The sequence below is a fragment of the Tachyglossus aculeatus genome, chromosome 2, assembly GCF_015852505.1.
Source record: "Tachyglossus aculeatus isolate mTacAcu1 chromosome 2, mTacAcu1.pri, whole genome shotgun sequence".
Lineage (NCBI taxonomy): Eukaryota > Metazoa > Chordata > Mammalia > Monotremata > Tachyglossidae > Tachyglossus > Tachyglossus aculeatus.
Genome location: NC_052067.1, coordinates 114581129 through 114596832, shown reverse-complemented (window position 1 = coordinate 114596832; position 15704 = coordinate 114581129). Strand labels below are relative to the sequence as shown.

The 15704-nt window shown below is 37.9% G+C and overlaps 1 protein-coding gene across 4 annotated transcripts in view; it reads left to right on the top strand.

The window, feature by feature from the left end:
• The window catches only part of DIAPH3 (diaphanous related formin 3), a 322031-nt gene that overhangs the window by 105483 nt on the left and 200844 nt on the right, over positions 1-15704 (top strand). For all 4 annotated transcript variants that reach the window (XR_005448450.1, XM_038741262.1, XM_038741271.1 and 1 more), the window contains exons 10-16: positions 343-461; positions 1219-1335; positions 3733-3851; positions 3939-4003; positions 4833-4937; positions 11853-12158; positions 13981-14095. Coding sequence is in view for 3 of the 4 variants with exons in the window: in XM_038741262.1 (XP_038597190.1) it covers positions 343-461; positions 1219-1335; positions 3733-3851; positions 3939-4003; positions 4833-4937; positions 11853-12158; positions 13981-14095 (946 nt within the window). In the remaining variant the exon portion in view is untranslated. The remainder of the gene's footprint in view (positions 1-342; positions 462-1218; positions 1336-3732; positions 3852-3938; positions 4004-4832; positions 4938-11852; positions 12159-13980; positions 14096-15704) is intronic.

The window sequence follows — 15704 nt, the reverse complement described above, 5'->3', positions numbered from 1 at the left end:
ACCAATTTTTGAAACATAAATTAAATAAGGAGAATGTCCCTTCATATTTAATCTACATTTTGCTTGCTTTATAAGGAGTATGGTGTAAAGGTTTTTGTTTTTTTTTTTTTAAGAAAATGCAGTTTTAATCAAATACAGCTATTGCCCATTTGGGATCTACCCGGAAAAGCAACTTTTCAGTTAGTATACATAGTATCCTCTTTGATCATTTGTATTGATCAAACACATAATAACATAATGATGTCTTCAGTGAAGACATCCAAAACAATGTATTAGAAATTTATAGTAAAGGCTTGATCCAAATTTTCTGTAATCAATCACTTCCACTAATTTCTGTTATAGGACTTGAAATGTATAAAGAATGATGGTCTGGATATCCAACTCAAAGTGTTCGATGAACACAAAGAAGAAGATTTGATTGAGCTCTCTCATCGCTTAGAAGATATTAGAGCTGAACTCGAATATCCTTCTGATTTGGAAATATGCTTAATAGTTTGATAAATTAAACATTTGTTCAGCATTTAGAAGGTACTTCATACACGGGTGCTTATGCAGTCAGAGACTCTCCTGGAAGCAGCCAGTTGGGATACAATTCCTCTTCCACATGAGCCTATCCCGCTTGATAAACTTCTTTATTTCTTGCCAGACCGTACTGGAAAATGCCTAGTTCCATCAAAGAAACAGGGGCAAGATAAAAATCTAGAACGCGTAGTGTCACTGCACCTGGGCCTTTGCGGGGCTTGGTGAAAGGGAATGTGGGTGTGTGGATTATATGTGGCTCTACCTATGAAATTGGCAAGTTGGGGTGAAAATGATGAAATATGAGGGTAAGAGGTGGTGAGGGAAAAGGAAGAAAATGATAGTGAAATGCTGATACAGCTAAATGAAAGGCAGGATGAGATGAGAAGAATATCACCATCTCACTAACCAGGTAATTACTGGATATTTTCTCTAAAGCATGATCAGTCCATTGTATTTGAGTGCTTACTGTAGGCAGTGCACTGAACCTAAGTGCTTTGGAGAGTATAATACCACAGAGTGGTAGACATGTTCCCTGCCAACAAAGACCTTACAGCCTAGATACATACATAAATACAGTCTTAGATATGTAAAAATCCTCCAAAATGTTGAACTCTTAAAAGATAATTTAAAAGGTTAAATAAGGATTTCAGTATAGTTTTTAAAATGTCACTGTGTTCAGTTCCTTAATTGATTTACTGAAGCGAATGATGTTTACCAAATGGTGTGGAACACAGTTAAAGAAACTAGAGCAGAAGGCTACTTTCTTTCTATTCTTCAGCATCTTTTGCTGATCCGCAATGATTATTTTATACGGTAAGGTAAAATAATGTGGACATATTCCTCTTCTTACAATTAGCTGTTTTCTATATTGAGTTCATTGTTGGTTTATGAGAATGAATTAGATGTAGTTATTTCAATGCAGATTTATACTTGTTTTATAGGGGTGGTGGGTTCTGGAAACGGGTTGAGAAATGGGTTTTCTTTCTAGTTTCCTACGAATTTTATGCTGAAAGCGTACTAAACTCATGAAGTCCCTTTCTTCCCTTTTCCTCGCTAAGAAAATACCTCTTTACAAAACCAGAATAAATAGGGTTGTGTCGCTTGTGGAGTTAGGGCAGTATCCCATGTCTGAGCAGTTATCTTATCTCAGTTTAGCAGAGGATGAATCATAGGCATGGTGATATTGCTGGAATTAGTACCTGTGTTTCCTCCCAGCCCCAAGCTCCTGCCACTAGGCCACACTTCTTTATGATTTATGAGACGAGGTGTGCCTTGCTGGTAGGCAAGAAGGATGTATGTGTGTACGTATATAATAATAATAATGGTATTTGTTAAGCGCTTACATGCAAAGCACTGTTCTAATCGCTGGGGGGATACAAAGTAGTCAGGTTGTCCCACGTGGGGCTCACAGTCTTCATCCCCCTTTTCCAGATGAGGTAACTGAGGCCCAGAGAATAATAATAATAATGATGGCATTTATTAAGCACTTACTATGTGCAAAGCACTGTTCTAAGCACTGGGGAGTTTACAAAGTGATCGGGTTGTCCCACGTGGGGCTCACAGTCTTAATCCCCATTTTACAGATGAGGGAACTGAGGCACAGAGAAGTGACCTGCCCAAAGTCACACAGCTGACAAGTGGCGGAGCCGGGATTTGAACCGATGACCTCTGACTCCAAAGCCCGGGCTCTTTCCACTGAGCCACGCTGCTTCCCCAGAGAAGTGAAGTGACTTGCCCAAGGTCACCCAGCTGATAGGTGGTGGAGCCAGGATTAGAACCCATGACCTCGTACTCCCAAGCCCGGGCTGTTGCCACCGAGCTACGCTGCTTCTTGTATGTGTGTATATATATATACACACATACATACACACATACATCATCAATCGTATTTATTGAGCGCTTACTATGTGCAGAGCACTGTACTAAGCACTTGATCCTTATAAACATACATCCTTATAAACCCCAGGTATTTGAAAGCAATATAGTGGGTAGAAGAGCTGGCCATGATCTTATAATAATAATTACAGTATTTGTTAAGTGCTTACTATGTGCCAGGCACTGTACTAAGGACAGACACCATCCCCGTCCCACATGAGGCTCACTGTCTTAATTCCCATTTTACAGATTAGGGAACTGAAGCATAGAGAAGTGAAGTGGCTTGCCCAAGGTTACATAGCAGACAAGTGGCAGAGTCGAAATTAGGAACCAAATCCTCCTGACTGTCAGGCCCATGCTCTATCCACTATGCCTTGCTGATTCTCAGGGGAAGATCTGAGAGGAAGCTCTACAAACCCCCTGGTACCTATGGCTGAAATAGCTCCAGAGGCAGAATAATAACTAAAGTGAATGTTCAATCAATTCCATAACTGATAACAATGCAAGAAGGAGAGTCAACTAGAATCACAAATCCTGAAAGTAAATTCTAAATCCCCAGTTTATTTTGCCAGAGGTGATGGTTAAGAAGAAAGAGGAAAAGCCTCATCACATGTTTTAGAGCAAAGGAAAATCGTGTGTTGTTCTGGCAGGGTCCAACGATGACAAGAACAGAACAGAGAGATTTTTGTAGTGTAAGACAACACCTGAAAAAGGGGTAACCCTGCATCAGAGGTGTGTGTAGCTGTTCTTGGTGCAGTGAAGGCGATTTCCTTCTTCTAAAGAGACCTATTGGCCTTTGGGGAATGGAGGGAACCAGACCCTTTTCTTGCTGGGGCAAGTCTTTTTTCTTTCCTTCACCGTCGTTCTTCTGCCTGACTTGATTAGAGTTTGAAAGGACACACTAACTGGACTCATCCATCTTATAACTTCTAGAACCATCTCCCCTTCCTTTCTCCAGATAAAAACTATTTTTTTTTAACTAAAACATTTGATGAACTTCATAATTTGCTAACATGCATACAGATTTTTACGTAGAAATCTGAAGGAATTTGTTTTCCATCCAATCTGATGCTTGAATATAGCTACTTAGCTATGAAAACTAATACTAAATTTTCTGGGAGTGAATAATAGGCAAGGATCTACTTCTGGGAACTGACAGGGGAATGACATTAATACCGTGAGTTAATTTTGGAATTGAAATAGTCTTAATGTAAATGACTAGTGTAACCTGAGAACTCCGTAGCACTCACCAAAGTTCATTCCAGAAGGACATTGCATGAGATGAAGGCATATGGTTATTGAAGATACGTATGAATTTATTTCCTTTTTTTTTAGACCACAGTACTTCAAATTAATTGAAGAGTGTGTGTCCCAAATAGTGCTACATAGAAATGGAACAGATCCAGATTTTACATATCGTAAAAGAATAGATGTAGATTTAAGCAACTTCATAGGTAAGCAAGATAATTTGTGGAACCATTCTTTCTGTGTGACTGTTTTGGAGCCTTAGAGAAACGTAATTTACCTGATTATCTTTTTAGGTGTTTGTGTTGATCAAGCAAAAGTAGAAGAATTGGAAGAGCGAGTATCAGAGCTGTCCAGGAAAGTAAGTGGCAAAAACAGATAACAAGTTCTGAAACGGATGATGGTTTGTTCTATTCTAAAGGTTACTCAGAAATGAGTACAACATCTCTTCACAATCAGTCACTGGTATCTGAGTACTTACTGGGTGCAGAGCTCTATATTAAGTGCTTGGAAGAGTTCAAGGAGACATGATCCCTGCCCTCAGGAAGCTTACAGTCTAATAGAGCCGGCTTTGTTTTTGGAAGGAAAGTTCTTCCTTAAATCTAACCCAGTGTTACTCCCATAAAATGTCTTGGGTATGCCCTAAGAATTCAATGGGGCTATCAAGTATTGGGCAGCTATTTGTTGGTGTCAGCAATCAATCAATCAATCAATCGTATTTATTGAGCACTTACTGTGTGCAGAGCACTGTACTAAGCGCTTGGGAAGTACAAGCTGGCAACATATAGAGACAGTCCCTACCCAACAGTGGTCTCACAGTCTAGAAGGGGGAGACAGAGAACAAAACCAAACATACTAACAAAATAAAATAAATAGAATAGATAGGTACAAGTAAAATAAATAAATAAATCAGGACTTTATTCCACCTTCTTTTATATGATAATTAGGGCCAGATTATTCCAGGGGCTCATGGGGCCTAAACCTGGGCTCCCTATAAATTAATATAATTTATAAAATTTATAAATTCAAAATATTTGTCTATAACCAACCCTAAGCAAGTTGGAAATTTTTGGCAATAAATAAGAAATTGCTCTGTTTTTAGCAAAATGTTACCTAATATATTTCTTAGTTGTCTAGAATCAGTTCCATTTTGTTTTGGGGAGAAAAAAATAAAAAATCTTTCATTTCAGTTTGAAAAAGAATTTGCAGGTCACCAAGAGGTTCAATCCCAATTACAGAAAAAAGAAGAGAAAATTACTGAACTTGAAGCAGAATTACAAGCTTTTAAATCTCAGGTAAAAGAGAATGTTAAAATGTACTGAGTATAAGGACTTGATTAAGTAAATAATTCATTTAATCCTCTTTAAAGCAAATAGGATTGGACACCTTTTTATATCTGCAAAATGTATTTTCATAGTACTGTTTATCTTTGTATCAGTGTTCATATTCCTGTAAATTGTTTTTGTCAAAGAGTAATAGTGGGGGCACTAATTATCCATTTGAGTTTGAAATTGATCTTTTCTTGTCCTAAAGCTTTTGTTAATCAAGCAGTCCTTACGTTTCCTTTAGGTTTTGCTCCGTTGTCAAATATTTCTTAAGCAATTAAGCACAAAGGGGTAAGAAGTCTGCTCTCTGATTTGGCATTCACCACCGATTCTTATCCTGCTGCAGGAAATTATTCCACAAGCCATTTATTTTTCAGGACTATCAGCCTCTGGGTATCCTGCAGTGAAAGATAACCTCCAGCTGAATGAGAACATTTTCTGATAATTTTTCAATTTCCTAAAGTAAACAGATTTAAAACATGACAAATATGAGAGCAAACCTAGATATTGGAAGCCGATAGTTCACTTACATACAACTACTACACATTTAACATTTAGATGGCAAAAATGTTTGTTCATTACATTTTCAATTGATGTAAATAAGGAGAGGATTTGTAAAGATTGCCTAGATTTCCTTTAGTTTGCTTTGCTTCTAAGAAAATAAAAATTGTCCATTCTCTACTATTTTTGCGTCTTACCTTGTTTAAAGTAATGCTCATATAACTTTAACCGCACTGATTATTGGTGGTAGGAAAATTTTTTTTTTTTTTTGGTTTTCCAATGACTACTAAGTGCATAACACCTCCATTAATATTTGCTGCTAGACTGTGCTAAAAATAGGTTAGAAGATAGTTATTCCTTAGATTCCGATTTGAGTAAAAAGTTGAAAAACTGAAAAACGATTCCCATTCATCTTCACTCATGGCATTATCATATGCAACTTTTGACAGAATCATAAATGGAAGCATCATATCATAAGGAATTTTTTCCTTCCACTTCACAAGTGGCAGTTTGTTAATAATTGTGGTATTCGTTAAGTACTTACTATGTACCAGGCACTGTACTAAGCACTGGGATGGATACAAGTAAATCTGGTTGGATACAATACCAGTCTCACATGGGGCTTACAGTCTTAATCCCCATTTTTCATTTACTGCTCACTGGTAATGAAAGAAACATCTTTCTGTATTCTGTCCTATAGTTTTAGTTTCCCCCAGTGAATATGTATGCAACACTTATGTCCTTGAATGCACCAACCAAAAAATGAATTTTTCAACTGAAGGCAAACGGAAGTCTACTCAATCCACTATTGTTGTTTTGGTTAAATAGTTTGTTGTATTTCCTCGGCTTCATAAATCCATATAATGGTGGCCAGTTTTTACAGTGAATACTTAATATTTCATGCTACTTCTCTAGAGATTGAGGTCCTAAACAGCAGTAATTTTTGTGATTGCTTTTTAAAATCTTTTATTTGATTTTATAAGGCAAAAGTTTTTCAATACTATTATAGTTCTTGGTTTCAAAGTTTTTTTTTTTAATTTTTTCAAAGTCAACCACATGAAATAATGTTTGGAATTTGGTTCCTTGTAAAATTTTGCTCTCCCCAACTGAATCTTCTTTTTTTTTTTTAACACCCCCTTTCTTTCTTTTAATGTTTTCAGTTTTTCATTTTATGGCATTGGCAAAATTAATTGGAAATACAATTTTAAATGTTTAATATATTTGTGCATGATAGTTTTCCAAAAATGTTCATAATTTTAAAGTGGCATGTCCAAATAATTAAGCCATGAAGCTTTTTTGCGATACCATGCTTCAAAATCTTTTACTTACCTACAAAATTTTCTTGATCATTATCTTAATGCAAAATAAAATGTATTAAGAACTCTCATGCAGCGAAATGGTCTGGGCATTGAATTAAGCAGAGTTAAGTGACATTCTAGACTGTGAGCCCACTGTTGGGTAGGGACCGTCTCTATATGTTGCCAGCTTGGACTTCCCAAGCGCTTAGTACAGTGCTCTGCACACAGTAAGTGCTCAATAAATACGATTGAATGAATGAATGAAAGAATGGTCCCTGTTCATTCATTCATTCAATTGTATGTATTGAGTCTTACTGTGTGCAGAGCACTATACTAAGCGCTTGGGAAGTACAAGTCGGCCACATATAGACAGCCCCTACCGAACAACGGGCTTAGAGCAAGTATTTGTTAAACCTAATATTAAAGATATGAGTTGGCCTTCCCCTTATGGTTGTTGTTGTTGTTATTGCATTTAGTACTTATATGCCAAACACTATATTAAGCACTGGGTAGATAGACATTTGTCAGATCAAATACAGCCCTGTCCTGCACACGGTTCACAAGCTAATAATAATAATAATAATGGCATTTATTAAGTGCTTACTATGTGCAAAGCACTGTTCTAAGCGCTGGAAGAGGTAGGGTGCTCTACTGGCCCTTCTTCTTTCATCCTAATGGATCTCTCTATGTGAATTTGTGTGAATACTCTCTCTGCAGCATCTATGATACCAATACATTTTACTTTTATACACACACACACACATATATATATATATATATATATATATATATATATATATACATACATATATATATCAATTTTTCTTAAAACTATGATTTCATGAGTACATTGTGTTCTGCCATTAGGCATGTTTTACACTTTAAGTTTTGGCTAGAATGTTAAGACATTAGTGAGTGCTTACCTGACACACAAGCCCATCTTAAGTGCAGCTTTAAAAGTATCTAATTGTGCTTGTGGACACAGTTTGGGACACAGTGATATTCTATTATGTGAGTTTTTCTTAACGTGGGGCTTTGTAAAAGAATGTAGCTCCCACATTTTAGGAAATCTATATTTTTCTGCTTCGATAAATAGGCATTTATTCTGTTGCAGTGGGATAGACTGTTGACCTTTTTCCTAAACTGCGCTGTGAAGGTTTTTATTCTTTCCCGTTAAGGTATATGATGAAAGATTTTCAGTGGTATTTGGTTTATATTTATTAACTTGAAAGGTCAGTAAAAAACCGTGCTTTCTGAAGGCAGTATTAATTGCAAACTCCATATTTATCATTCTCTTATCTTTTGCTAAAATAAGTAGTCTTTCATCCCTTTCCTTGTATTATTGAGTTTCTGTATATTGTGCTTTATACATGTATGAATTGATTTATATTGTGTTTTATTATCTCATTTTAAAAGTGTGTTGCGATTTCACCAAAGCGTGGTTGACTTTCAAGTTGAAATGCCAGTGACAGTTTTGTCAGTGGAAGTCTGGCAACATTTAATTGCAAAGATCAATAGATATTTCTCTGATTATCAACCTCATAATATATGTGCCACAAATTGACAACTGGAAGGAAACCTTTGAAGGACGTTTAGGGGATGGAAAATCACTTATCCAAAAGATACAATGCTTTTATTAAAACCATTTTTGGTCTTTGTGCTTTTTAGGAAGATTTGCAAGGATCATTTACATACACCAAACAAAATATTGTGAAATAAGTTACTAGATCATTACGTATCATGGTGCAAGTGTTTTCTAAATTTGAGAAGGCGGGTCCATGTATTTTTTTTTTTAGCATAGTCATTAATGATTAACACTTCTGATTCTTTACTGTAACTTGGAAGTTGATTGTGAAAATAACCCTAGCAATTAAAAAAGTTTACCCTGTTTGAATGCTAGCCATACTTTGAGATATATTTTAATGCTTTAAAGGGATTATTAGAACGGGCTTGTTTTCTCTAAATATGTGGCCAGGATCTCCATGTTAGAGCCAGAACTCCCACTGCAGTCACTTCAGTGTGGCGCTTTGAGGAGTTGGGGGTTGAGGAGTAGGGTTCCCAATGCTCTGGTTTGTTTACAGTGGGACTTTCAAGGGCATAATCAATCATTCATATTTATTGAGCGCTTACTGTGTGCAGAGCACTGTACTAAGCGCTTGGGAAGTACAAGTTGGCAACATATAGAGATAGTCCCTACCCAACAGTAGGCTCACAGTCTAAAAGGGACCTAAGGCCTTCTGATCTCTAGTCCAGGATTACAGAAAACCTTGGGTTTTCGCCAGATAGGAGAGAGAAAGGCTCCCCAAATAATTTCCAAATTCTGCACTAGTCTGTCCAGCTGGGCCAGGAGTTAGATGGGCCTTTGGCTCATTACAGTATTCCCCACTAGACTGCTGTACTAACTAGGCCAGCTGTGGGAAGGGCCTCATTCCTATTTTCTATATGTTGCCAATTTGTACTTCCCAAGCGCTTAGTACAGTGCTCTGCACACAGTAAGCGCTCAATAAATACGATTGATGATGATGATGATGATAGTAAGCCCAGATGGGGGGAGAGAGGAACTGGACAACTGAATGAGGGACTTATAGCATGTTGGCAGGGGCGATGACTGCAACCTTCTTCTTTGTTCCAATTCTAGTCCACATTGGGCCCCAGAGTTGCAAAGCTACGTAGTTATAGCTGCGTGACCTGTCCAAAATATTGTAACTACAGAGATAGCTCCGTGCCTTTACCGGGCCAATGTTGTAGAGCCAATCGCTGAACTGGTTAGTGATCACTTGAAGAATAAATTTTTTTAAATGCATATTTTTAGGTGAAGTGAAAACCCTGAAGGGTCGCCTTTTTTTCTTTTTCCTCAGTTTTTCTTATCAAAGTAGGACATTTGAAGTTAGATTGAAAACCTGATTTGAGTGAGATGATAAAAAACGAAAGAGATTTCAAATGCCATTATGGAAATATTTTGCATCCTATTCAAATTGCATATTTTAATGGGAGGTATATATTCCCTTTGCCTTGTCACAGAAGAATTGGATAACTTGCAAATCATAAAGAATTTATGATTCTTTTATATTATATTTTATATTTATATATTACATATATAATATATTGCATATATACACATATATTATATATATTTACATATTTACCTTTTATATTCATATTTACATTTTATATTTTCTTCCTTTTAAATTAAATCCTTTTAATTTAAATTAAATTCTTTTATATTATATTTTATATTTATATGTTACATATATAATGTGTTGCATATATACATATATATTATATATTTACATATTTACCTTTTATATTCATATTTACATTTTATATTTTCTTCCTTTTAAATTAAACCCATGGAATATGAGTTAGGTTTGTGGGTTAGTATAAACTCAGTAGGTACTCTGCCACTGGTCAAAAATTCGTGAAGAAAAATTCATGTTGTTCAACTCTTGGGAGATTGTACTTTAGGAAGTGTGGGATTATAATTCAGGAAGTGTGAGGAATTTGCATTATTAGCACCCATTATTTAATAATTATTTTAACAGCCGTCTCATGGAATACCTCATTTGGATTATTATTAATAATAATAATAGAGTGTTAAATGTTTATTATGTACCAGGCACTGTACTAAACGTTAGGATGGATATAAGCAAATCAGGTGGGACACAGTCCCTGTCCTACATAGGGCTCACAATCTCAATCCCCATTTTACAGATGAGGTAACAGGCACAGGGAAATGAAGTGACTTGCTGAAGGTCACAGAGCAGTTAAGTGGTGGAGCAGGGATTAGAACCCATTACCTTCTGTCTCCCAGGCCCCTGCTCTGTCCATTACACCATGCTGCTTCTCCAGACCTTTATGGTTTGTGACTGAATAACTCCTTGTACCATTCTATACCAAATTTTGTTTCATATTCCCTTTGGGCAACAATGGTGACCTATCTGTTGTGTAAAAGTCAGGATACAGATTATTACCTACCAAAAACAAAATTAAAAATTAACAATAGCCGTTTGGTACAGTTTCATACGCTATTTATTAAATGCTTATATGCCAACCATCAAGGATAATAAAATCGGACCTAGTCCTCCTCCTACTAGGCCCTCACTATCTAAATGGGAGAAGAAATGCATACAACAGTATGAGCGAATTGTAAACAACAATCATCTACAAATAGTAAGAACAAGTTCAAAATGAAACACTCCAAATTAAGAACATCAATATAAGCCAGCACAGGCAAGTCCTCTGCCTGCCACGTCTGAGGATGAAAAATTACACTTCTAGGGATTTTAAATTAAAAACATGTTTAGACTTTCCAAGCATCAGTTCCAACTTCACAACACAAAAGTGCCTGGTAGTTCTCCTTCCCTGTCCCTACCATCACATTTTCCAGCTCTCACTTGATCACAAATTTCTAGTTTACCTTCCCTGCTTTCAGAGCTCATCCCCTCCTGTCTTCCCACCCCCTGAGGCTTTGTGCAGTCCTTTCCCCTGCAGGAATTGAGCATCACTCCCTGTGTCAGGCAGAAAAGGGATGTTGGTCTGGGCATCAGGGTTCAGTGCATGGACCAACCTCTCTGCATAGTGAAATGCTGGTCTAAATTTTGGCCACTTCAAGTATTTTGTCCCTTTGTTTTTCTCACATACACAAAGTACTTTGTGGAATTGCAAATATTGCATTTTGTTGTGATCATATTAGAGAATACTGGTCATAATGCAAATTCACAAGGGGATAAAATAAAATTATTTTATGGAATGTAAATTCTTGGCTGTCCAAAGTAGCCAATTACACATCTTGTTAATATTGGAAAGGGAGCTTTTTATTATTAATTGGTGTTTAACCTTTAGTGATTGGCTTATAAATTTTTCATAGATTTTGGCCTTTCTACTATTTTATCCAGTTAGTAATGCATTAATGCTATTTGCTTCTGTGGCTAAATCATATCTAATGAAGCCAAGAGTTTAGGGGTCGCTTTTTCCCCCCCACTTAGAAAATGATCTTTTGTTTTAATCACATACTGAGCACCCAAGTTGTATTTACAAGAGAAATGGACTAATGCATATTTGTGGCTTTAAATGTGTTTCTCCCTAGTATGGTGCCATCACTGTTGGCTCGGCTGCCTCTTCAGCGCAAGCCACGGAAGTTGCAAATAGTCATCAGGTGCCACCCCCTCCCCCACCACCACTGCCTTTATGTGGAGGTGCACCCCCACCCCCACCTCCTCCACTCCCAGGAATGCCCGTACCCTTTGGCGCTCCACCACCACCACCACCACCACCACCGGGATTTCTTGGAAGCCACCGATCTTCTCCTCCTCCAGAAACACTGCCTTTTGGATTGAAGCCAAAAAAGGAATTCAAACCTGAAATCATCATGAAGAGACTGAACTGGTTAAAGGTAAAACTTCATAGGGAATTTGTTTTTCTAACCTGGCTCCGTACACTATGGTGGTAGGATGGGCCTAACCATCACCAGATGGTTGTCTGAATGGTACTACTGAATTGTGCTTGGCGTGTCTCTCGTTTCTCTTGGTACTGCCCTGGCTTGGACTGGTCCACCTGTGTTGGTATTGGTGATAGGAAGGTTAGGATAGGAAGGAAGGATAGGGAGGGAGCCAGATATTAATATATGTAAATAGATAAATAAATTAAACAATTAAATAATATGCGCTGTGGGGAAGGGAGGGAAGATGAATGAAGGAGCAAGTAAGAGTGGCGCGGAAGGGAGTGGGAAAAGAGGAGAGGAAGGCTCTCAGAGAAGGCTTCTTGGAAGAGATGTGCCTTCAGTAAGACTTTGAAGTGGGGGAGAGCAATCATCTGTCTATTATGAGGAGGGAGGGCATTCCAGACCAGAAGCAGGATGCGGGCAAGAGGTCAGTGGTGAAATAGTTGAGATCGAGGTACAGTGGGAAGGTGAGTATTAGAGGAACAAACTGTGCGGGCTGGGTTGTAGTAGGAGAATAGCGAGGTGAGGTAGGAGGGGGCAAGGTGATTGAGTACTTTAAAGCTAATGGAATTTTTGTTTGATGCGGAGGTGAATGGGCAAACACTGAAGTTTCTTGAGTAGTGGGGAAATATGGTCCGAACATTTTTGAAGGGAAATGATTGGGGCAGCAGAATGGAGTATGGACTGGAGGGAGAGACAGGAGGCAGGGAGGTCAGCAAGAAGGCTGCTATCATAATCAAGGCAGAATAAGATAGGTGCTTGCATTAATGTGGTAGCAGTTTGGACCGAGAAGAAGGGTCAGATTTTGGTGATGTTGTGAAGGTAGAACTGTCAGGATTTAGTGATAGCTTGAATTTGTGGGAGAAACAAGAGAGAGGAGCCAAGGATATTGGCAGAGGGCTCATGAATGACCCCAGAGGTAGATTATAAGGCAGAGTGGCCGAACAGGGGAAGATTGGGAGCCTCCAAGTAGGGGATGGATTGAAAATAGAAAGAGAATAAATAAAATAAATTAGGCACAGGACTGAGGGCACCTGAGGGGGTTTATGCAAGATGTACACAATTACTATATAAATCATGCAAGATAGCTACATATAGCAGAAACCCTGAGATGGGTTACACTGAAATACCTATAGTTGTGGATAATCCTTGAGCCAAGTAACCATGAGGTGGGCATCACTGTGGAAAACCACAAGCATGTGCTCTTTAAGGGACCACTAGATTAAACTTGCTCTTGTGTAAAGAGAAATCTGGGAAAAGTCAACTCGGTGCTATTCACAAACACCGCTCAATGGGAGAAGCACCTTTGGAGACAACAAAGCTCTACATATGAGCCAAAAAAGGAGAGTTATGTGACTATTTAGAGGACAGCTCAGGCTTCATGAGAAAGGAGTCAGGGAAGGGTGAATCTTGGGAAGGGCATGGTAACTTGGAGGGGGGAAAGGGGCTTATGGACCCTTGCTCTGCAAGTCAGACATCATTGGCATGCCTGTGTGGATTGTTATGTACACCTGTGTCCAGTATAATACAGTGCTTTGGACATCCTCGTGTCTTGGCAAATTTCGGGGGTAACTATAAAGCGGTAGAGGGTTGTGACTTGTGGGTTCTCTAATATGAACTTTGCTATGTTGTCAAAGGGGAGTAGTTTTTGGCAACAACCCTGAATGTCACGTTTTCTGAAATGAATATTGAGGTTTTCACATTAAGGTGTAATTTGCATTGTTATGGCAAAAAAGAGTTCAAACAAACAAAAAAAGACTTTCCCATTTTGCAGATCAGACCACATGAAATGACAGAAAACTGTTTCTGGCTGAAAGCTAATGAGTACAAGTATGAGAAGATGGATCTGCTTTGTAAACTCGAACATACGTTTTGCTGTCAAAGGAAAGGCAAGTTTAATATAACTTGGTTTTATTAATATTGTTTATGAATTTACCTTTGATTTTGCAGTTTGAATTTGATTAATTGATAACTGACTTTGGAAATCATTATTTGAAAAAGGACATAACTGAGGAATGCCTGAATTTATGGTGAACGGTAATGAAGAATATTTTAACAGGAATTGTTCTGCAATGTTGCTTTTTCAGAAACAGCTACTTACTATTTTGTGAATGCAAGTTGATTGGAAATGACTTTAAGCTTGTTATGGGCAAAAAAATGTGTCTTCCGAGTGCTTAGTATAGTACTTTGCACATAATAAGCGCTCAGTAAATATGATTGACTGACTAGTAGCATAGCGTAATGGAAAGAGCATAGGCCATGAAATCAGGAGAAGCTTGGTTCTAGTCCTGGCTCTGCCATTTCCCTGCCGTCTAACCTTGGACAAATTACTTAATTTCTCAATGTCTCAGTTTTCTCACTTGTAAATAAGGGATTTTATATCTGTTCTTCCTCCTACTTAGATTGTGAAACCCAAGTGGGACATGTACTGTGTCCGATCTGATTGTCCTGTATCTTCCCCAGGACGTGGTACAGTGTTTGGCACATAGGAAACATTTATTATTATTATTATTATTATTATTATTATTATTATTATTATTGTTATTATTATTATTATTATTAATTTATTTTGGAGCCAGACCTCCAGCCTATATTGTCAGCCTTAATGTAGGGGTTTTCTTTGGGAAATGAGTGGAAGAGGTTTAAAATTGAAATAACCTTAAATTAAAATATCCTAGCTTCCTATTCCCAGTTACAGCTTTAGCAGAAAGAAAACAGCTTCACCATATGGGAACTCCTGGCAGGGATCTAGCAAAATGAGATCAGGAGCCAGATAGGCACTGAAGAAAGGATCAACAAGAAGATCCCTGCCTAGGGACAGGGGTGGCTGTCAATTTTCCATTATTGGCTGAGGAGCCAAACTTTTCCCAGAAAGTTCCGATGGCCTCTGAAAAATGTAGGTAAGGCAGCCTCCTTTGCTTCCTGGATCCTGTAGGGTTTCTTTTTTTTTTGATTTTTTTTGTTGTTGGTTTTTTTTTTCCTTTTCTTTTTTTCCCTGCAATTACCTTGAACCTCCATTTGGAAGCTTTGTTATTCAATTGTATTTATTGAGTGCTTACTGTGTGCAGAACATTGTATGAAGTGCTTGGGAAAGTACACTACAGCAATAATGCTACCAGGCTTGATGTACTCAAGAGATTGGCCGTGATCCCCAGCAGTCCTTCACTTTCATCAACCACATCCACATCTTCTCAGAGTTTTCAATTGTTGCCAGGCTCCAAGAATGCTGGCATATGGTTGTAGCTAAGATGAAGGGTGGGTGATTTTGCTGAAGATACGATTATAAAAAAACCTTCAGAATTAAAGGCAGAGCTTGCTGAATTGTAAGAGCACGAGTTCTGGTTCTCTCTGAGCTCTCTCATTCAATCTACTGCTATATTCTGCTGCTTCTTTTACACATCTTCCAGATCTGTCCCTTCTTGTCCACCCAGACGGCTACAACTCTGGTACGATCTCTGGTCATTTTGCAGCCGGACTATTGCATCGTCCTATTCATTA